Source organism: Cucurbita pepo, chromosome 9 (genome assembly GCF_057944985.1).
Source record: "Cucurbita pepo subsp. pepo isolate OVF chromosome 9, ASM5794498v1, whole genome shotgun sequence".
In the NCBI taxonomy this organism is placed as follows: domain Eukaryota; kingdom Viridiplantae; phylum Streptophyta; class Magnoliopsida; order Cucurbitales; family Cucurbitaceae; genus Cucurbita; species Cucurbita pepo.
The window spans coordinates 11,280,624-11,302,679 of NC_141806.1; the positions used below are offsets into that span (position 1 = coordinate 11,280,624).

Consider the following 22,056-nt stretch of genomic DNA (forward strand, 5'->3'; position numbering starts at 1 on the left):
AAACTTTCAATCACAAAAATGTCAAATTCAGCCATGAATTCTTCTCCATTACTCCCTCTTTCTCTTACCCTTCTTGTTTTATGTTCATGTTCATCATGGGTTTCATCTAATTTTGTCAAACCCCATCAAAGTTTCCTCCAATGTCTCTCCCATTATTCCCAAGATGCCTCCTCCATTTCAGACGTCCTTTACACTCCCTTCAATTCCTCTTATTCTTCCGTCTTGAACATCACCCTTAGAAACCTTAGATTCTCAACCCCTCATACCCCAAAGCCACTCCTCATCATAACACCATTACATGTTTCCCACATTCAAGCAGCCGTCCTTTGTTCCAAATCCCACGGCCTTCAAATCCGAACACGAAGTGGCGGCCATGATTTCGAGGGTCTTTCTTACGTCGCATTGTTACCCTTCATTATCGTTGACCTAATTAACCTAAACTCGATCTCTATCGATGTCGAAAGTAAGACGGCGTGGGTTCAGTCCGGTGCTACACTTGGTGAGCTTTATTATAGTATTGCTAAGAAAAGTCAAACCTTGGCCTTTCCGGCGGGTATTTGTCCGACCGTTGGGGTTGGTGGACACTTTAGTGGTGGTGGGTATGGGATGTTGCTAAGGAAATATGGTCTTGCGGCTGATAATGTAATAGACGCTCAATTGGTTGATGCAAATGGGAAATTTGTTAATAGAAAGTCGATGGGAGAAGATTTGTTTTGGGCCATTAGAGGCGGCGGCGGAGGGAGCTTTGGAATAGTGGTGGCTTGGAAGGTGAAGTTGGTTCCGGTTCCGGCGAGTGTGACACTATGCATGGCTAATAAAACCTCGGAGGATGGTGCCACCAAGCTCATTCATCAATGGCAATATGTGGCTCACAAATTGGAAAATAATGCCTTTCTTGGCATTCTTTTGGCAGGTATGTTCTCCCTAACACCGTCAACCATGTCTAAAAAAATATCTCTAACATTTTTTAAAGTTTAGGCTTATTACCACGTTTTGAAAATACTCATAAACTTTTCGAAATAACACATAAAACGTGTGTAGATAATCTATTAAGTATCAATAGACAATTTTTGTTCAATAATTTTTTTTTAAACTTCTTTTTACAAATATAAAGAGTGTTAATATTAATTTTAAAATTTTATAGGTATTTTTATACTGTAAAATAATTTTGAATGTTTTAAAAAATGTAAGGATATTTTTGAAATACTATTAAACGTTTAAAGATATTTTTAAAGGTAAGTACTAACCGTTCTTATCCAAAACTGATGATAACATATTTTTTTTATTATCAAAATTAGTGCCGGAAAGGTATTTTTATTAATTTAGTAAAATAATAATAATAATAATTTTGCTTTCAATTGCCGTCCACATTTTTATAGCTATATTTAAATATTTTTGTCATACGATTGGGTTTAAGGTTGATCGATGAAAAGTTAATTTTGAACAAATTTATATGTCTAGATTTGAAGAGATTTGAACCCCGATTTTATTTAGTCTCTAAATTTTTAAAATCAATCGTTTTTATATTTGAAATTTTAAATTATTTTCTATTTGATCTTTAGGGTTTCAAGATTGATATGTTATGTTCTCGGAATATAAATTTTAATTTCTAATTAGTCCTTTAGCGAGAATATTTGTTAGTAATTAAATTGATTAAAAAATACCGATTACCAAACTAGTAAATTCGAGTGAACATATGTTTATTGTCGCATCATTTTTGTTACGTCATAATTAAAAATTAATCTTAAATTTCTCTTTCCAAACTTGAAAGACAAGATAGAAAAGACAAAAATGATTAATAATAGATTTATAAATTAGATTTTAATTTAAACGACGCCGTGTTTTATAATACATTTTATACTATAGAATTAGTCGTAATTACCAAATTAAATATTAGATAGAATATGAACCATTATCTATTAATATATAAATAATTTTTTTTTTTTTTTTTTTTTTTTTGTATATAATTACTATTTTATAATATCATACATGAATTTACAAAATGACATTTCTAAATTTTAAATAAAATTATTTTTAAAATTTTAACTATTTTCTTTTCATAATCTAGAAACAAAAAATTTAGAAACCCATCCATAAAATGCATATTTAGTTAAACATAACTCATATTATCAAACAAATCTTAAATTATTGTAAAATCTCACGTTAGTTGTAAAGAAAAATGAAACATTCTTTATAAGGGTATGAAAACCTCTCTGTAATAGACGCGTTTTAAACTTTGGGAGGAATCCTGGAAAAGAAAGTTCAAAGAGAACAATATATGCTAGCGGTGGGCTTGAACTATTACAATTGAAGATTATTGGGAGGGAGTCCACGTTGGCTAATTTAGGGAATGATTATGAATTTATAAGTATGGACATACGAACTATCTGATAACTCAATTATTGATGACAGGAGGAAATTTTACGAGACAAGGAGGCAAGATAAACCCATTAGCTCTATTCTTCTCATTGTATCTTGGCAAGGCAGACGAGCTTTTGACAATCCTCAACACGACATTTCCTGAACTGGGTTTGTCAAAGAAAGATTGCATGGAAACGAGTTGGGTCGAAACAGCGCTCATCATGGGCACCGGGCTTCAATTTGGGAGCAAGCTAGAAGATCTACTAAGTAAGGCAACACTCGTCAATGGAAGCACCAAAATCAAATCCGACTACATCAAGGAGCCCATTCCTATGGCTGCAATCGAGGGCATATGGGAAAGATTAAGATATGAAGACATAGAAATGCCACAACATATATTTGTTCCTTATGGAGGGAAAATGGGTCAAATTCCAGAGTTCGAAACTCCATTTTCACATAGAGGTGAGTATTTATACAAAATTGGTTACATTGTTAATTGGGCAGAACAAGGTATTGAGGCAGAGAAAAGGCACATAGATTGGATACGAGAGCTTTATAGTTACATGACTCCTTTCGTTTCGAAGTCACCTAGAGCGGCGTATCTCAATTATAGAGACCTTGATATTGGATCGAACAACAAGTATGGAAGAACAGGCTATGAACAAGCTAGCATTTGGGGTTATAAGTATTTTGGGAAAGAGAATTTTGATAGATTGGTTCATGTTAAGACCAAAGTTGATCCTTATGACTTCTTTAGGCATGAGCAAAGTATCCCTACTCTCCCATCCAAATAGTTGTTACTCTTTAAGTGTTATATGATTTGATATATGTGTTTAAACTATGCCTCAAACCCTATTTGTGTGTAGCAAAATAAGGGGCATACATGAGTATTATTGTTTGTTGTTCATTTGTGGTTGACTTTAGTAGTGTGATGAAGTCCTTTTCTTTGAATGAAACTAAGAGCATATTGTTTTGGACGGTTGAAAGTAACATAACTCGGGAAAGCGATCTTAATTACCAAATTTAAGTGTATCATCGATTTTGTCGATTTTGTAACAGCCCTAGAGTTCTGTTAACCTAAAGTCGTTACCATCTTCGTAACCTAACTTCTTATGTAGAAATGAGCATTTAAAACATCTTTGTAAAACAATGGACTTACATGTTTTAAAAAGTTTTTAAAGCAACGTGAACCAAATATTAAATAAAACAAAGTAAATATTAAAATTGACAACACCTTATATTAACATAAGGTCTAGGAATTTAAGTACAAGTATTCTATGCATGTGTCGTAGTCTTTACTTGCGATGTTGTTAGTTGTAAAGGGGTGCATTGCCTTTACTTGAAAAATAGAAGTAGCACACGACTTGAGTATTTTAAGAAATACTCAGTAAGTGACTCCACTATCGGAGTCTCGGAATGCAAACACATTCAACTCATAATTAAGGACCTATCATTAAAACCATCATAGAGGATGTGTATTACTTTCCTACACACGACCTACACACGACCCACACATGCGAGCGTGAGTCCATCAGGAGGTTCGTAGCCCCCTGGGCCCATCATAATCTAGCTAGTTTGGCTTTAGTCAGATGTCTGGAGGTATAACAAACCCTCAAATATCACGCAAGTCATGATGATGGTCATCATTATTATAGTGTACACATCCATACTCATAATCATAAATGGGGAAGTAACCCGATGTAAATGTACACTAAGTATGCATGAGGTCCCTATAATTTTCATCTTAAATCATTCTTATGACACAACCCTATACATCATTCACATGTTACTCTAGGTAACATACATTCATTGACCTTCATACATTCATCATCATTAACATCATTTAGGGTTGTGTATCGGAAAATTTTTCATCATAATGCAACGTGACATCTTATACATGCACATCATCTTAATATATAGTATCATCATATTTAGTCATATCGTCACCATACATTTTATGACATCATCATCATCATCATCATCATCATATCATCATATAATCATCATCTTCATATCATCATATCATCATATTATCATGTTGTCATATCATCATATCATCATGTCGTCATCATCATATCATCAGAATATAACATCACACCATACTAACTCACATCATCATAACATCATAACATTGTAAGAAATACTGTAAAGGGGTGCATTGCCTTTACTTGAAAAGTAGAAGTAGCACACGGCTTGAGTATTTTAAGAAATACTCAATAAGTGACTCCACTATTGGGGCATGAGAATGCAAACACATTAAACTCATAATTAGGGACCTATCGTTAAAACCATCATAGAGGTGGCTTTTAGTCTGGACAAAATTGGATGTATAGTACTTTCCTATACACGACCCACACATGCAAGTGTGAGTCCACCAAGAGGTTCGTAGCCCCCTAGGCCCATCATAATCTAGCTAGTTGGCTATAGTCAGACGTCTGGAGGTATAACAAACCCTCGAATATCACGTGATAACTCTCTAAAAGTAGAGTCATATCAAGTCTTTTTGTATTTAATATGACACTCTTATTCACCATTTTTTCATTATTTACCCCATTTATTCTACTTAGTGAGCATGAAATCGTTTATTGTGGTCCAACAGGAAAAAAAATATTATTTGGCATAAATCGATCTTAATTATAAATTTAATTGAGTTATGTGGTAAAATTTCAGACATTTATGCTGAACCATGAGGGAGTAGCAAATCTGTAAATAAATGGGGGATGACATGAAAATTTTAAATCCACATCAGCATGCAAGTGGGTCATTAACTACCCAATGAGAAACATCCTATGTGGACAACTTGTTCCTTTTCAACCCTAAAAGGGAACCCATGCTCAATATAATAGGAAAAGGAAAACCAAGAGGAGAGACTGACTTTGGGAGAAAAATCAAATTACACAGTAGCAGCCTCTACTGTAGTGAACTGCTGTGAAACCAGAGAAGAAAAAGAAAACCATAATTCAGCAGCTGTTGACAGTAGAAGGAAAATGAGACCAACAAGGATTGATTAGGGCAAAGAGGTGGACGTGAGAGCTCAAGAGAAGGGAACTTCCATTGACGAACGACAACAAACCGAGATAACTCTCTATTTCCTTATTCTCTTTTCTTATTCCATCAATTTTACATGATGAAGATGCGGATTCCTCTGTTTAATTCAGTTTGTATGGAGAGCTAAACTTTATAGGGGAGGTGAGAGAGTTTTATATAGTTTAAGTATGTTGACGGTATGATTTTAGTTTATTAAAGAGTTGTTGTTAATGATTTACATGTGTGTTTAATTAGCTACTTTACATACATAGTTGTTCTCTTGTTTGGGAGAAGAGAGGGAGCAAGTTCTATAGCAAGAAAACTTGAAGGGTAATAGAAAGGTTAGGAATAATTCTTCTCCTATAGCCTTGTTAATAGAAATTACAACGATTATAGAAATAATCACCATTCATAACCCTCGGAAGTGGGTTTGGGAATCTATTAAAAGGAACTAAAATCTACCACAAAACTCAACAACTTATCTATTTAATCTCTCTTGGCCGAACCTTTCTCATTATAGTTGATTTTTCTCATCATTTTCAGTTTTTCGACAACAGTGGCACTCTGTTTTAATTTTGTTTTAGTAGTTAAAATTACCAACACTCATTTGAATGTTACCCAAAAACTCACTTAATTTCCAGCGATAAAATTAACCAAAAAGATAGGTTCTCTGTGGAATCGATAATTTACTTATTACTTGCTACTTGTGATAGTGTATACTTGCTACTTGTGATAGTGTATACTTGCACTTATTCTTGTGAATTTTACATCATTTTATTATATACATCCCACAAGCGATTATCACGCAAGGCATGATGATGGTCATCATTATCATAGTGTACGCGTCCGTACTCATCACATAAATGGGAAAGTAACCCGATGTAAATGTACACTAAGTATGCATGAGGTCCCTATGGTTTTCATCTTGAATCATTCTTATGACACGATTCTATACATCATTCACTACTCTTGGTAACATATATGCATTGACCTTCCTACATTCATCATCATTAATATCATTTAGGGTGGTGCGTTGGAAAACTCTTCATCATATTGCAACGTGGCATCTCGTACATGCACATCATCTTAATATATAGTATCATCATATTGAGTCATATCTTCATCATGCATCATCATATCATCATATAATCATCATCTTCATATCATCATATCATCTTGTCATCATGTCATCATATCATCATCATAATATAACATTACATGATATTAACTCACATCATCATAACATTATCATCATACATCATCATATCATATAAATTCACATCATTATCATCACAGTACATAAGCATAAATGACACGTGCAAGGGTCACTTGACACATGTCGTCATACATAAAGTAATTCTTTCAACCGAGCCGATATTAAGACCACTTACTTGGTTGGCCTTAGACGACGTTCTTCTTAAACTCAAATACTTGATTTCGTCCCTAATTATCGTCGAGGTGTTTTGCCTTATTAGAATATTCGCTCAATAGTCTTACTAACGTCGAATTCCTAATTTAATTTAATTCAAACTAAGGAAGTAGGTTTATACTAACCTTAATTGCCTTAAATAAGGTCAAATTCAACTATGGGAGGGTCCAATACGTAAAGAACAATGTCCAAAAAGTCAAACCAAGTCGAATAAGCCATATTTGAGCCGAGTCGAGGGAACCGACAAACAAAAAAAGAACATGTGTCAGTGAGGGGAGCTGAAGCGTTCGCGGGCCACAATTTGGGTCGAGGACGGGTTCGGGGTCAGTCACATGGGCGTGCGGGTTGGGATGTTGGGTTGTGCATGGTTGTCGGGTCGAGGCTACGATGGGTCGAGTGAAGGGTTGCTGTAGGTGGGTAGCTAACCGTGGGATTTTGGGCTTGAGTGATGGTCTGCTGCAGATGGGTATCCGAATCCGACTCAAAGTACTGTCTTCTTCGCCTAACTTCATCGTAAAAACCTGGTGGCAATTCTCTCCATCGTTCTTCCCATCGTTCTTCCCTCCATATCTGAGAGTTTTTATGCCTCTTTCCATCGTTCTTCCCTCCAGATCTCGGTTTCTTTGAGGCTCTGACTACCTTCCCTTCACGTACACGATGTCGTAGTGTCCATACGTACTTGTAAACACGAGTTTTCTAACATTATTGTTAAGGATATTTAGTAATAAATTATAGTTTACCATATATATCATATTTGATATTTTATTATAAAGCAAATATCTAGATATTTGCCCTTTTACCTTAGGTATCTTTCCATTTATTCCTCTTTCCATATCTTTGTAATTTATTTTATTATAAATAAGATAACTTTCACCCCATTTAGGTGTGATGGATTAATCGAACATTCTTATGGTATGAGAGCCCTTTCGGTCCCTTATTTTCAATGACTTTTGAATTCCCTACTCATCTTCTTCTCCACCACCCCTGTTGGCTTTGATTCTGCAGGGGCAGTCTCCATGACTGCCACATGCAGAGCCGATTGATTACTCTTCGGCTCCACCCTTTTGACCTTCAAATCACCCTTCACCACACTTTGTACATACAACTTCACCTTTTCCAACACAATCGATTTTCCCTCAACCAACATAGTTTCTTTCATTTTTCTTCCCAATCTTCCCTTCATCCTTCATAGAAACCTTAACCTAAACCTACCAACCTTCTGCAGAGATTTTCCTTTGGAATCTGGGCGCCGCACTGGCCTCTTCGCCAATCAAGTCGTCGCCGCCCTTCTAGCCAAAATTGGCTCCTTCGCCCACTGTGGCGACTCTTCCGACTTCAACATTGTCTTTGTCCCTTGCTCTGGGCTTCCCCTTCTACTTCTTGAGTTGACATATTCTCACCAGAGCCAAGGCAACATTGTCGGTAAGCGACGATCCCTCTTCATGGGTTAGACATATTCTCGCCGAAGTCAAGGCAGCATCGCCGCTGAGCGATGATCCCTCTGCAGTTTTCGATGGCCAAGAAAGTGTTTCTCTACACCTCTTCTGAACCAGGTTGTTGATATCTTCACGAAAAGTGTTTCTCAACCTCTTTTTGAATTTTTCATATCCAAGCTTCACGTTCGTTCAAATCCGACACTCAGCTTGCGGTGGGGTGTTAAGGATATTTAGTAATATATTTGCCCTCTTACCTTAGGTATCTTTCCATTTATTTCTCTTTCCATATCCTTGTAATTTATTTTATTATAAATAAGATAACTTTCACACCATTTAGGTGTGGTGGATTAATCGAACATTCTTAATTATTATGCCTCCATAACCCACACCTTCGCCGATGATGTTTGAAATGGTAAAGCAGCCACAATATACAACGTACTTACCACTGGAATTCTGAGAATCGTTTGTAGACTTTCGCTCCGTGTGCAACGCTAGTCCATTGATACTCCTTTGTTCGCCGATGATGTTTGTAGACTTCCACTCAATATGCGGTCAAAGGTTTAAGCTCTTCTTCTAGCACGTTTAGAAATTTTTAAATAGTGGAGGCTGGAATAGTTCAGTTAGTTAGAGCGTGTGGCTGTTAACCACAAGGTCAAGTAGCTGGAATAGGTCAAATAATCACAAGGTCAAAGGTTCAAGCTCTTCTCCTATGTCGTTTAGAAGTTTTTAAATAGTGGAGGCTGGAATAGCTCAGTTGGTAGTGTGTGGCTGTTAACCACAAGGTCGAAGGTTCAACCCCTTCTTCTAGCGTACTTAATATAGTTTTTCCTAACTCGTTTGGTTAGAGCTGTTAACCACAAGGTAGAAATTTTTAAATAGTGGAGGCTGGAATAAGCTCAGTTGGTTAGAGCGGTTAACCACAAGGTAGAAATTTTTAAATAGTGGAGGCTGGAATAAGCTCAGTTGGTTAGAGCGGTTAACCACAAGGTAGAAATTTTTAAATAGTGGAGGCTGGAATAAGCTCAGTTGGTTAGAGCGGTTAACCACAAGGTAGAAATTTTTAAATAGTGGAGGCTGGAATAAGCTCAGTTGGTTAGAGCGGTTAACCACAAGGTAGAAATTTTTAAATAGTGGAGGCTGGAATAAGCTCAGTTGGTTAGAGCGGTTAACCACAAGGTAGAAATTTTTAAATAGTGGAGGCTGGAATAAGCTCAGTTGGTTAGAGCGGTTAACCACAAGGTAGAAATTTTTAAATAGTGGAGGCTGGAATAAGCTCAGTTGGTTAGAGCGGTTAACCACAAGGTAGAAATTTTTAAATAGTGGAGGCTATTAGTGGAGGCTGGAATAGCTTAGTTGGTTAGAGCTGTTAACCACAAGGTTGAAGGTTCAACCCCTTCTTCTAGACTAATCAATATAGTTTTATCAAGTAGTTGGAATTAGTTGGTTAGAGCTGTTAACCACAAGGTTGAAGGTTCAACCCCTTCTTCTAGACTAATCAATATAGTTTTATCAAGTAGTTGGAATAGGTTAGTGAATCGCGAGGTTGAAGGTTCAATCTCTTCTCCTAGCTCGTTTAGAAAATTTTAAATTGTCGAGGAGTAGCGTACTCGATATAGCTTTATCAAGTAGCTTTAATCGCAAGGTCGAAGGTTCAAGTTCTTCTCCTAGCTCGTTTAGAAATTTTAAATAGTGGAGGCTGGAATAGCTTAGTTGGTTAGAGGTCAAAGGTTCAGGTTCAATCTCTTCTCCTAGCTCATTTAGAAATTTTTAAATAGTCGAGGCTGGAATAGCTCAATTGGTTAAAGGTTCAAACTATAATCTAATTTTTCAATTATTCAACCATTTCATTTTACCAAGTTCAATGTTAGTTAGAATAGTCAACATTTCTATGTTTCGATGCAACAACAAGATGTTATTTGTAACAAGCAGTTTTGTTGGTTGGTTAATTGGTCACATTTTATTCATGAAATGGGTTGGATTGATTTTAGTCGGGATACAACAAAAGAATTCTATTAGATCTAATAAGTACCGTGTGTCAGAATTCAGAAATTCTATGGCTCAAATCTTTAGTATTCTCTTATTTATTACCTGTGTCTACTATTTAGGCAGAATACTGTCACCCATTCTTATTAAGAAACTGAAAGAAATGGACGGAACTAAACACGAACAAGAGGGATCCACCGAAGAAGATACTTCTCCTTCCCTTTTTTCGGAAGAAAAGAAGGATCCGAGCTCGTTTAGAGGTCGAAGATTCAAACTTCTCCTTTCTCGTTTAGAAATGATAATGGAGGCTGGAATAGCTAAGTTGGTTAGAGCATATGGTTGTTAACCACAAGGTCAAAGGTTCAACCCCTTCTTCTTGTGTACTCAATAGTTTTATCTTCTCTGCTCCTTTAGAAATTTTTAAATAGTGGAGGCTGGAATAGCTCAGTTGGTTAGAGCGTGTGGACCTTAACCACAAGGTTGGATAGTGTAATAGCTCAGTTGGTTAGAGCGTGTGACCACAAGGTTGGATGGTGTAATAGCTTAGTTGGTTAGAGCGTGTGGCTGTTAACCACAAGGTCGAAGGTTCAACCCCTTCTTCTAGCGTTTAGAAATTTTTAAATAGTGGAGGCTCGAATAGCTCAGTTGGTTAGAGCGTGTGTGTGGATGTTAACCACAAAGGTTCATAGAATTTTTTTTAATAATGGAGGCTGGAATAGCTGAGTTGGTTAGCTCGTTTAAGATTCAACCCCTTCTTCTAGCGTGTTTAGAAATTATTAAATAGTGGAGGCTGGAATAGCTCAGTTGGTTAGAGCGTGTGGCTGTTAACCACAAGGTCGAAGGTTCGACCCCTTCTTCTAGCGTTTAGAAATTTTTAAATAGTGGAGGCTCGAATAGCTCCATTGGTTAGAGCGTGTGACCACAAGGTTGGATGGTGTAATAGCTCAGTTGGTTAGAGCGTGGCTGTTAACCACAAGGTCGAAGGTTTTACCCCTTCTTCTAGGGTTTAGAAATTTTTAAATAGTGGAGGCTCGAATAGCTCAGTTGGTTAGTGCGTGTGACCACAACGTTGGATGGTGTAATAGCTCAGTTGGTTAGAGCGGGTGGATGTTAACCACAAGGTTGGATGGTGTAATAGCTCATTTGGTTAGAGCAGGTCAAAAGTTCAAGCTAAGTTAACCACAAGGTCAAAGGTTCATAGAAGTTTTTTTAATAATGGAGGCTGGAATAGCTGAGTTGGTTAGCTCGTTTAAGATTCAACCCCTTCTTCTAGGGTGTTTAGAAATTATTAAATAGTGGAGGCTGGAATAGCTCTTCTTCTAGGGTGTTTAGAAATTATTAAATAGTGGAGGCTGGAATAGCTCAATTGGTTAGAGCGTGTGGCTGTTAACCACAAGGTCGAAGTTTCAACCCCTTCTTCTAGGGTTTAGAAATTTTTAAATAATGGAGGCTTGAATAGCTCAGTTGGTTAGAGCGTGTGGATGTTAACGGCAAGGTTGGATGGTGTAATAGCTTGTGGATGTTAACGGCAAGAGCTCGTGGATGTTAACGGCAAGGTTGGATGGTGTAATAGCTCGTGTAAATAGCTCAGGCTTGAATAGCTTAGTTGGTTAGAGCGTGTGGATGTTAATGGCAAGGTTGGATGGTGTAATAGCTCGTGTAAATAGCTCAGTTGGTTAGAGCATGTGGCTGTTAACCACAAGGTTGAAGGGTTCAACCCCTTCTTCTAGGGTTTAGAAATTTTTAAATAGGTGGAGGCTTGAATAGCTCAGTTGGTTAGAGCCTTAACCACAAGGTCATTTGGTTAGAGCCTTAACCACAAGGTGTTAAGTAGCTCAGTTGGTTAGAGCCTTAACCACAAGGTCATTTGGTTAGAGCCTTAACCACAAGGTGTTAAGTTAACCACAAGGTCATTTGGTTAGAGCAGCTCGTTTAGAAATTTTTAAATAGTGGAGCCTGGAATAGCTCAGTTGGTTAGAGCGTGTGGTTGTTAACCACAAGGTCAAAGATTCAACCCCTTCTTCTAGCATGTTTAGAAATTATTAAATAGTGGAGGCTGGAATAGCTCAGTTGGTTAGAGCGTGTGGCCCTTAACCACAAGGTCGAAGGTTCTGGAATAGGTCAATTAATCAAATTAGTGAAATTAGTGGAGGTTGGAATAGCTCAGTTGGTTAGAGCGTGTGGTGGCCCTTAACCACAAGGTCGAAGGTTCTGGAATAGGTCAATTAATCAAATTAGTGGAGGCTGGAATAGCTCAGTTGGTTAGAGCGTGTGGTTGTGGCCCTTAACCACAAGGTCGAAGGTTCTGGAATAGGTCAATTAATCAAATTAGTGGAGGCTGGAATAGCTCAGTTGGTTAGAGCGTGTGGTTGTTAACCACAAGGTCGAAGATTCAACCCCTTCTTCTAGCGGTGTTTAGAAATTATTAAATAGTGGAGGCTGGAATAGCTCAGTTGGTTAGAGCGTGTGGTTGTTAACCACAAGGACGAAGATTCAACCCCTTCTTCTAGCGTGTTTAGAAATTATTAAATAGTGGAGGCTGGACTAGCTCAGTTTGTTAGAGCGTGTGGTTGTTAACCACAAGGTCGAAGATTCAACCCCTTCTTCTAGCGTGTTTAGAAATGATTAAATAGTGGAGGCTGGACTAGCTCAGTTTGTTAGAGCGTGTGGCCCTTAACCAGCTAAGTTGGTTAGAACATATGGTTGTTAATCACAAGGTTGAAGGTTCAAGCTCTTCTTCTTTCTCGTTTAGAAATGATTAATTAGTGGAAGCTGGAATAGCTCAGTTGGTTAGAGCGTGTGGCCTTTAACCACAAGGCCCTTCTTCATAGTTTTATCAAGTAGCTGGAATAGGTCAATTAATCGCAAGGTCAAGGTTCAAGCTCTTCTCCTAGCTCGTTTAGAAATTTTTAAATAGTGGAGGCTGGAATAGCTCAGTTGGTTAGAGCGTGTGGCTTTTAACCACAAGGTCGAAGGTTCAACCCCTTCTTCTAGCGTGTTTAGAAATTATTAAATAGTGGAGGTTGGAATAGCTCAGTTGGTTAGAGCGCGTGGCTATTAACCACAAGGTCGAAGGTTCAACCACAAGGACGAAGATTCAACCCCTTCTTCTAGCGTGTTTAGAAATTTTTAAATAAATAGTGGGTGGAGGCTGGAATAGCTCAGTTCTAGCTCGCTCTTAACCTGAAGGTCGAAGGTTCAATCCCTTCTTCTAAATGTTCAAACAACTGAATGAATTATATCATGGTCTATCAAGGAAAGACGACTAGGTGCATCGCCTACACTTAGATAGTGTTGAAGCACCGCTCACTAGTTTACCAATTTCATGGTCCTCTAAAAGGAAGGTGGTTGGTTAGAGCGACTCTTAACCACTTCGAGAGGCTCGCCAATTGGTATCGGAATGTGTTAAGAGTGTGTGGGCCAATTTACCAACTAGGTGCATCAACTACCCTTGTTGAAGCGCGGCCCACCAATTTACCAATTTCATGGTCCTCTCGAATATGTTAAAAGCGTGTGGCTCGAATAGCTTAGTTGAATGAAGACCCAATTCAATTCAGGGATGAATTATATAATAGTCTACCAAAGAAAGACCACTAGGACTAGGTCGCCGACTACCCTTTGAAGGTGTTGAAGCACGGCAATTGCATTATCCCCTTGAAGGTGTTAGAATGTGTGGCAGGAGCGCCAACGACCCTTTGAAGGTGTTGAAGCGCGGCAATTGCATGATCCACTCGAAGGTGTTAGATAGAATGTGTGGCAGGAGCGTGTGGCTCGAAGGTGTGTTAGAATGTGTGGCAGGAGCGTGTGGTTATTAATTACAAGGCCGAATGTTCAAATGGAGCGTGTGATTGTTAATTACAAGGTCGAATGTTCAAATGTTCAAACCCTTCTTCTAGCATTAATTTATTTGTTAGAGGGTGTCCTTCTAGAAAGACGACTAGGGGCATCAACTACCCTTAGAACATGTTGAAGCGCAACTCACCAATTAACCACAAGTTTAAAGGTTTAAACCCTTCTTCTAGCGTTAATTTGTTTTGAAGACCCCAATTCAATTCACTAAATGGATTATATCATAGTCTATCAAAGAAAGACGACTAGGTCGTCGACTACCCTTGGAAACTGTTGAAGGGCGGCTAAACATACTATAGTTATATCGTTTCATAAACATATCAGGGCCACTTACAAAATTGGCCTAGACGGCGTTCTCCCTAAACTCGAGTACGTTTGAATTATGTCCCTCAAAGTTGTTTGAAGTCGGGAGTCTTTTTCTTTTAAAATAGGACCTTATAGTGACCTTAAATGCCTTGAACAAGGTCAATTTCAACTTCGGGATGGTCAGAACGGTGAAATTTTGTAAAAATCCTCATAATGAGTCGTGAAGCTAAGTTTTGAGCTGTTAGAGCCATCGAACCGAAGCCAAAGTGAAGTCGAGCCGAATGAGCTATATAAGCCAAAGGAGTTGGCATCTGTCTAGCACTAGTCGCATTTTGGGTCGAGGCGCAGACTTCATGTCAACTACACGGGCGTGTGGGTCTGCGCAAGGGTCGTGGGTTGAGTGTGTTAGACAACACTCATACAAGGAAGAGACAACACACAGAGACAACAGACAGAGACAACAAGCAAAAACCAACTTCGGTTATCTTTCTTCAACTTGCTGTACACCTATATAGACAGCAGAAAAAAAACTAAAACAGGAGAAAAATAACTACTGATAACCTACACAACAACCGATAATAACCTACACTAACTACCCTTGCTATTTATCCACAAATACTAAAACTGTAATACAAGATTAAATAAACTAACAGAGTGTGTCGTTATCGGGTCGAGGTGCAACGCTAATGGGCTTTGAATCGCGGGCTACTGGACTTGGGGAATTTTGTATGGTTTGATGCGGGTCCGGGTCGGCTGACGCGGGTTACAATGTTGGGAGTTGTGGGCTTAAGCTGTGTCTATCTGTCGCGGCTGACGCGGGTTGTTACTGCCTTGTCCCTACATACGTCTCATTTTACGTAACATACCCCAAAGGGTTCTTGTGTTTTGTTGGCATCGTGCTCGTCTTAAAACAGTCATTTGTCTTTCCTCGTCCTTCCTCTTGGTACCTCCTTTCTTTAACATTTTCTGTTTACTGATAAAGTGTGGAGAGAAAGATGATGGTAGGGATGCTGATTCGTGGTCGGTTGAAGATACGAAAATTCTAGCGCCTCACCAGAATTTTCACGTCTTTTCTACTGAATAGACTTTTTTTTTTTTTTTTTTTTTTTTGTAACCGTTAAAATTGTGATGAGTAAATTTGATGATGAGATCGAGCGCTAAAACGTTCTAGAACAAACTGTCCAAGAAAATGAAAAATCGTGTTTTCTGGTGAGTTGCAGACTGGGGAGATGTTTTCAAAATTAAGATCACACACTTTAAATACATTCGTCCAAAACAATTCCTTTAGCTAGAGGAAAGAACAATGAAGAAATTCCATGAAAAAATCAGGTCCTTAAAATTCTCTAAAATCAGCTGCCCGATAGAAAATTTCTTGGTTGAGCTCCAGCAAGGAAAACGTTTACTAGCGAACTTTGGTGGCAAATAAATTAGGCTACAAAACACGAGAAGTATGAAATCAATTCCTACCTCTTCCTTTTAACATCATCTTTAAATTTCATGAAGAAATCGAGGGTAGAGATGTAGCAATTAGAGTTGGAGGAATGATTTTCAGGCAGCATCCACATCGACCCCGCGAGTCTTCTTTCTTCCAGAGGAAGAAGACGATGATGTGGCCAGTTCAGTTGAACCTGCCATGACAATCCAAAACTTGACCCTCCCTTGATATATATATATATATATATATATATATATATATATATATTTTAATTCTAATTCTATTCTAAATTGGTTCTCATGAAAAAAATTTATGGTTCCAGAAATAGATACTCTAAAGATTCTAACAAAGAAAAATTTGAAGTAATTTGGACATCGAAAGCTTGAGAACATAGGTCCCGAACGTCGACGACGAAGTAAGTAGCCATCTTGGACTTTTCTTAAGAAATACTCGGAATCGCTTGGATTTCAGTACGAACTTTAAACAAGTATAAATAAAAGGAATATGAAAGAATAACACCAAGAACCGTGAGTTAAAACCGTAAAACGATTGAATTGCTCGTTATTTAATTAACATTAAAATGACCCACTAATGAAGCTGCCCTTGAAATTTTAATGTTGAGCATATTATAGCATATTAAGATTATATATGAAATTTAGTAGTCATTAGGAAACGTTAAGTAGCTAAACCAAGTAACGGTGTAAAATGACCATAAAGCCCCCAAGGTAACTTATCTCCCATGCATGATCTAAATGATCTCTGAATTCTATGAAACTTTTTCATAGCTCTTATCTTATGATCATTGATAACTTGGTAAAGTTTAAAAGTTATAGGAACACGTTTAGATGTTAAACCAAGAATTAGGGGGTAAAATGACCAAAATGCCCCTACTACTCTTTATATAAGGTCTATTCCTAATGAAGCAAAGATAGGTTCATGATTTCAAGTTGATTAGAGGAAGTTTGAAACCTAAATCAAGTCAGGGCATAAAAAACACTTAAAGGAAATAATTCAATGACTCTTACCCATGATTCAAGATTTTTCTAGAATTGTCTAAAGAACACCTTATGGTTTCATGAAATTTTGAGTGACTCATGCATGTTACTATAATTTATGTGGAGCTTATGGTTGGTATCACTCAGGAATAAGAGACCAAGGTCCTCAAACTCAGAAACTCAAGAAACTGTTAGGACCTCCCACGGTACAACATGTTTATGACTTATACTACATCACTTGAAACGTAAGAAGCCTTGGATTTAGGTTTTCAGACTACTCTACTTGGAACATACGAAGCTTCGAGCATAGGTATTCAGACTATGCCACTTGGAACGTATGAAGCCTTGGACATAGGTATTCAAAATGTATCGTAGGAAACGCATGAAGCTCTAGATATATGATCAAACTACATCGCTTGGAATGTAAGAAGCCTTGGATGTAGGTTTTCAGACTATGTTTTTTTGAATGTAAGAAACCTTGATTTTCAGACTACGCTGCTTGAAATGTAAGATGCCTTGAGCATAGGTATTAATACTATGCTGCTTGGAATGCATGAAACCTTAGGCATAGTTGTTTAGACTATATCGCAAGGAACGCATAAAGCCCTAGATGCAGATCTATGTTCCGAAGACAAAAACACAGAACCATAATACTAAAGCAATTAGATTAGAACCAAGGTTGAGACCATAGAATCCAAGGACTGAGGTCCTCAGAATAGTTCAGGATAAGAACTCTCTCCAGGGTAGAACTAAAGGAACCTAGTACTTGCAACAAGAACCAAAGCAAGATAAGTAGGAGTGTGGTACCCTAGCATATCAATGACATGATCAAGAGCCTACAAGTAAGCTACTTACTGAATATTTGTACCCACTCCATGTTTTTCATATTTTTCAGGTAAATAAAGAGCTGGTCAAGATCGAGAGCTGACTCTAAAGCAGGTGTGATAGACAAGCCTCATCCGTCGTCCACAACCTCTTTCGTTTTATATATTTTGTGTTTTAAACTACGAACTCTATTTTGATATGATATAAATATAATGTACATTATCTTTTAAATTCTCTTTGTTTTATTTTGTAAAAAAATGGTCTCTCTTGTTACACCCTCGAGTCAACCCAAAGTCTTTCCAAACACTAGAACTTCATTCCTAGAGTTGACCAAGTATATGCTTTAAGTTTCCTTGGAAGAAAAGAAGGAATTCATTACATGATGTTAAGACAACCACAAATGAAAGTCAAAACATTAAAACTCATGTATGCCCATTATTTTGCTACATACAAAAAGGGTTTGAGGCATAGTTTAAACACATATATCAAATCACAGAACACTTAGAGAGTAACAACTATTTGGATGAGAGAGTAGGGATACTTTGCTCATGCCTAAAGAAGTCATAAGGATCAACTTTGGTCTTAACATGAACCAATCTATCAAAATTCTCTTTCCCAAAATACTTATAACCCCAAATGCTAGCTTGTTCATAGTTTGTTCTTCCATACTTGTTGTTCGATCCAATATCAAGGTCTCTATAATTGAGATACGCCGCTCTAGGTGACTTCGAAACGAAAGGAGTCATGTAACTATAAAGCTCTTGTATCCAATCTATGTGCCTTTTCTCTGCATCAATACCTCCTTCTACCCAGCCAACGGTGTATCCAATTTTATACATATACTCACCTCTATGTGAAAATGGAGTTTCGGACTCTGAAATTTGACCCATTCTCCCTCCATAAGGAACAAATATATATTGTGGCAGTTCTATATCTTGAGATCTTAATCTTTCCCATATGCCCTCGATTGCAGCCATGGGAATGGGCTCCTTGACATAGTCGGATTTGACTTTGGTGCTTGCAATAACGGTAGTTGTTTTACTTAGTAGATCTTCCAGCTTACTTCCTGGTTGAAGCCCCGGTTGAAGGCCAGTGCCCATGATGATTGCTGTTTCGATCCAACTCGTTTCCATGCACTCTTTCTTTGACAAACCCAATTCAGGGAATGTTGTGTTAAGGATTGCCACAAGCTCATCTGCCTTCCCAAGATACAATGAGAAGAATAGAGCTATTGGGTTTATTTTGTCACCTTGTCGTGTAAAATTCCCTCCTGTCACCCGTAATTGAGTTGAGTTGTCGGGATAATTTTTTCTTAAAGGGTACTAATTCTAAAGATATATTTTTTTTATTTAATTTTTAAAAATTTAAGAGTATTATCAAAATATTTAGAACACTTCTAAAAGTTAAAACGACATTTCTTAAACTATTTTAAAAGTTCAAAGATATTTTTTATACAAAGAATTGACGGTTTCTATCGAAAAATAATAAGGGTATTTTTGAAATTTTTTTTTAAATTTAAAGATGTTATTGAAACGGTTAACGTTTTAGGAATGAGAAAGTTGTTTGCCGACCCGAGTTAGAAAAACATACCTCCCAAAAGGATGCCAAGAAATATATCATTTTCCAATTTATGAGCCACATATTGCCATTGATGAATGAGCTTGGTGGCACCATCCTCCAAGGTTTTATTAGCCATGCATAGTGTCACACTCGCCGGAACCGGAACCAACTTCACCTTCCAAGCCACCACTATTCCAAAGCTCCCTCCGCCGCCGCCTCTAATGGCCCAAAACAAATCTTCTCCCATCGACTTTCTATTAACAAATTTCCCATTTGCATCAACCAATTGAGCGTCAATTACATTATCAGCCGCAAGACCATATTTCCTTAGCAACCTCCCATACCCACCACCACTAAAGTGTCCACCAACCCCAACGGTCGGACAAATACCAGCCGGAAAGGTCAAGGTTTGACTTTTTTTAGCAATACTATAATAAAGCTCACCAAGAGTAGCACCCGACTGAACCCACGCCGTCTTACTTTCGACATCGATAGAGATCGAGTTTAGGTTAATTAGGTCAACGATAATGAAGGGTAACGATGCGACGTAAGAAAGACCCTCGAAATCATGGCCGCCGCTTCGTGTTCGGATTTGAAGGCCGTGGGATTTGGAACAAAGGACGGCTGCTTGAATGTGGGAAACATGTAATGGTGTTATGATGAGGAGTGGCTTTGGGGTATGAGGGGTTGAGAATCTATGGTTTCTAAGGGTGAAATTCAAGACATTAGAATATGAGGAATTGAAGGGAGTGTAAAGGACATTTGAAATGGAGGAGCCATCTTGAGAATAATGGGAGAGACATTGAAGAAAGTTTTGATGGGGTTTGCCAAAATTGGTTGAAACCCATGATGAACATGAACATAAAACAAGAAGGGTAAGAGAAAGAGGGAGTAATGAAGAAGAATTCATGGCTGAATTTGACATTTTTGTGATTGAAAGTTTCTCTATTTATGGTGGAAATAATGGATAAAGACATACAAAAATCAAATCATCTATTGACCAAAGTATTATTTAGTCATTAATTTAAGTTTGGATTAGTTGAATTTGATGAATTAAAAATTCAATATCAAATTTCAAATTGTCTACTAGTTACAAAATGGATCATTGGTACTAGAAATCTATAATTGCATTAACAAGAAAGTGTTTTAATGTTTCAAAATAAATTACAATCGCTGGAAGATAATCGCTACTAGAAATTGTTCGTTTTAGCTCATTTCGTGTCGGCGTGTGTCAGTTACACGATTTTAAAACTCGTCAAATAGAGTTGGTCAAAATGTCAAATGAAAAAGTCAACGTATCTGAATGTCGTTATTACCAGGTCATTTCAAAATATCGTAAGAGATTTTTTATCAAATATTCTAATGAATGGTTATTTTAGTAATAGTGGGTTGAAATGTATTATATTGCAAATGTTAAATATTATAATGCAACTTTAGAAATAATATGAATATTTTTTAAGCGTAAAATTTAGCATTTTTATGATAAAATTGTTATATTATGAACAATTTCTAATGATCAACTAAAAAACTAGGATAACTTCTAATGATCAATTCCTTATTTTTAATTATGTAATCATTTCTATATTTTAATTACAAATTAAACATAAAAAAATTCTAATTTAATTTACAAAAATATATTGATTTTTTTTTTTTTTTGGTAAGAAAATATCCGAATGCCGTAATGAAATTTGACTATTTCTTACGCATTTTCCACGTTGAAATAAACAATTGATTGAGAAAATTTAATTAAAATTGAGAGATAAAAGATTTGTAATAGTTTTTGAAGAAATTTGAAAGCGTTGACCATTGATTTGAAAGAAAACTTTAGATATTAAATTTATGAAATTAATGATCTAAGCAAAATAAATTAATAATATGTGTCATGGTCTTTAGAGGTAGCACGAGTATTTTAAAAAATATTCATTAAGTGACCCCACTATCGGTTGACAACCCCAGATTTTTATCAATAATAGCTCTAAGCATAATAGTCATGATTCCGCTAACAACCTTGGTTTGTCCATCCTTTGACCATGACAAGTAGTTAAATATACTAACTTAGTTCCCAACTTACCCCACGAAACAAGCCAGAAGTGGCTTAAAATTTTAACATCACGATCACTAACTATGCTTTTAGGAATGTCATGCAATTGTACAACTTTCCTAAAGAATAAAACAACAATATGTTTTGCATCGTCATTTTATGAAAAGGAATCAAATGACCCATTTTACTAAATGGACCAACCACGGTAAAGATCCTATGATAAGCTTTCCTAGTCTTAGGTAAACCCAAAACAAAATCCATTGATATATTAATCCAACGACCATTAAAAATAGGTAAGGGAGGATATAAATCGTGTGGTTGAAGCCTAGACTTAGCTTGTTTACATGCGGTACAAAGAGGCACAAACTTTATTAACATTATATCTTATTTTAGGCGCAAAAAAAAAAAAAATAAAATAAAATAAAATAATAATAATAACAACAACAACAAGCATATTATAAGTTTTAGGAACTCCATGGTTTGCCATTAAACCATCTCCATGAACTCTCTTACAAGTTACAAGAAACTGACGTATGAAACAAGATAGTATGCAAAATTAAGTATTGAGGATGACATACCTTCATGCTAAGGCATCTGCAACAATGTTCTCCTTACCTCGTTTATATTTTATGACGTAAGGGAATGTTTCAATAAATTCCAACCACTTTGCATGTCGCCTACTGAGTTTATTTTGTTGCCTCAAATGATTTAAACTTTCATGGTCCGTATGAATAATGAAATCGTTAGCCCAAAGATAATGTTGCCATGTTTTCAATGTATGAACCAAAACATAAAACTCTTTGTCATGA

General features: G+C 36.9%; 2 protein-coding genes and 5 non-coding genes across 7 annotated transcripts; 6 read left to right on the forward strand and 1 right to left on the reverse strand.

Annotated features, from left to right (window-relative positions):
* On the forward strand, positions 1-3,321 carry LOC111802406 (tetrahydroberberine oxidase-like). Its single transcript, XM_087126724.1, has 2 exons — positions 1-913; positions 2,413-3,321. Exons 1-2 carry the CDS (start codon positions 19-21, stop codon positions 3,153-3,155), a joined length of 1,638 nt encoding a protein of 545 aa, XP_086982850.1. The 5' UTR covers positions 1-18; the 3' UTR covers positions 3,156-3,321.
* Positions 3,322-11,025: 7,704 nt separating this feature from the next.
* TRNAN-GUU (transfer RNA asparagine (anticodon GUU)) lies at positions 11,026-11,099 on the forward strand. The gene has a single exon. It is a non-coding gene; the product is annotated as a tRNA-Asn (tRNA).
* Positions 11,100-12,573: 1,474 nt separating this feature from the next.
* Positions 12,574-12,647, forward strand: TRNAN-GUU (transfer RNA asparagine (anticodon GUU)). Its single transcript has one exon. It is a non-coding gene; the product is annotated as a tRNA-Asn (tRNA).
* A 27-nt stretch (positions 12,648-12,674) lies between these two features.
* TRNAN-GUU (transfer RNA asparagine (anticodon GUU)) lies at positions 12,675-12,748 on the forward strand. Its single transcript has one exon. It is a non-coding gene; the product is annotated as a tRNA-Asn (tRNA).
* A 410-nt stretch (positions 12,749-13,158) lies between these two features.
* TRNAK-UUU (transfer RNA lysine (anticodon UUU)) lies at positions 13,159-13,232 on the forward strand. The gene has a single exon. It is a non-coding gene; the product is annotated as a tRNA-Lys (tRNA).
* A 26-nt stretch (positions 13,233-13,258) lies between these two features.
* TRNAN-AUU (transfer RNA asparagine (anticodon AUU)) lies at positions 13,259-13,352 on the forward strand. Its single transcript has one exon. It is a non-coding gene; the product is annotated as a tRNA-Asn (tRNA).
* A 4,581-nt stretch (positions 13,353-17,933) lies between these two features.
* LOC111802118 (tetrahydroberberine oxidase-like) lies at positions 17,934-20,149 on the reverse strand. The gene is made up of 2 exons (XM_023686377.2): positions 19,237-20,149; positions 17,934-18,916 (listed from the first exon to the last, which is right to left on the reverse strand). The coding sequence occupies exons 1-2, from the start codon at positions 20,129-20,131 to the stop codon at positions 18,162-18,164; spliced, it is 1,650 nt and encodes a 549-aa protein (XP_023542145.2). The 5' UTR covers positions 20,132-20,149; the 3' UTR covers positions 17,934-18,161.
* Positions 20,150-22,056: the final 1,907 nt, after the last annotated feature.

What these genes read in the sequence shown, in the direction of transcription:
- LOC111802118 (XM_023686377.2), bottom strand. Translation starts at nt 20,131, where the DNA reads ATGTCAAATTCAGCCATGAATTCTTCTTCATTACTCCCTCTTTCTCTT. An exon ending in TCTTGGCATCCTTTTGGGAG is followed by an intron (nt 18,917 to 19,236) that starts GTATGTTTTTCT and finishes TACGGGTGACAG; the next exon opens with GAGGGAATTTTACACGACAA.
- LOC111802406 (XM_087126724.1), top strand. Translation starts at nt 19, where the DNA reads ATGTCAAATTCAGCCATGAATTCTTCTCCATTACTCCCTCTTTCTCTT. An exon ending in TCTTGGCATTCTTTTGGCAG is followed by an intron (nt 914 to 2,412) that starts GTATGTTCTCCC and finishes TATTGATGACAG; the next exon opens with GAGGAAATTTTACGAGACAA.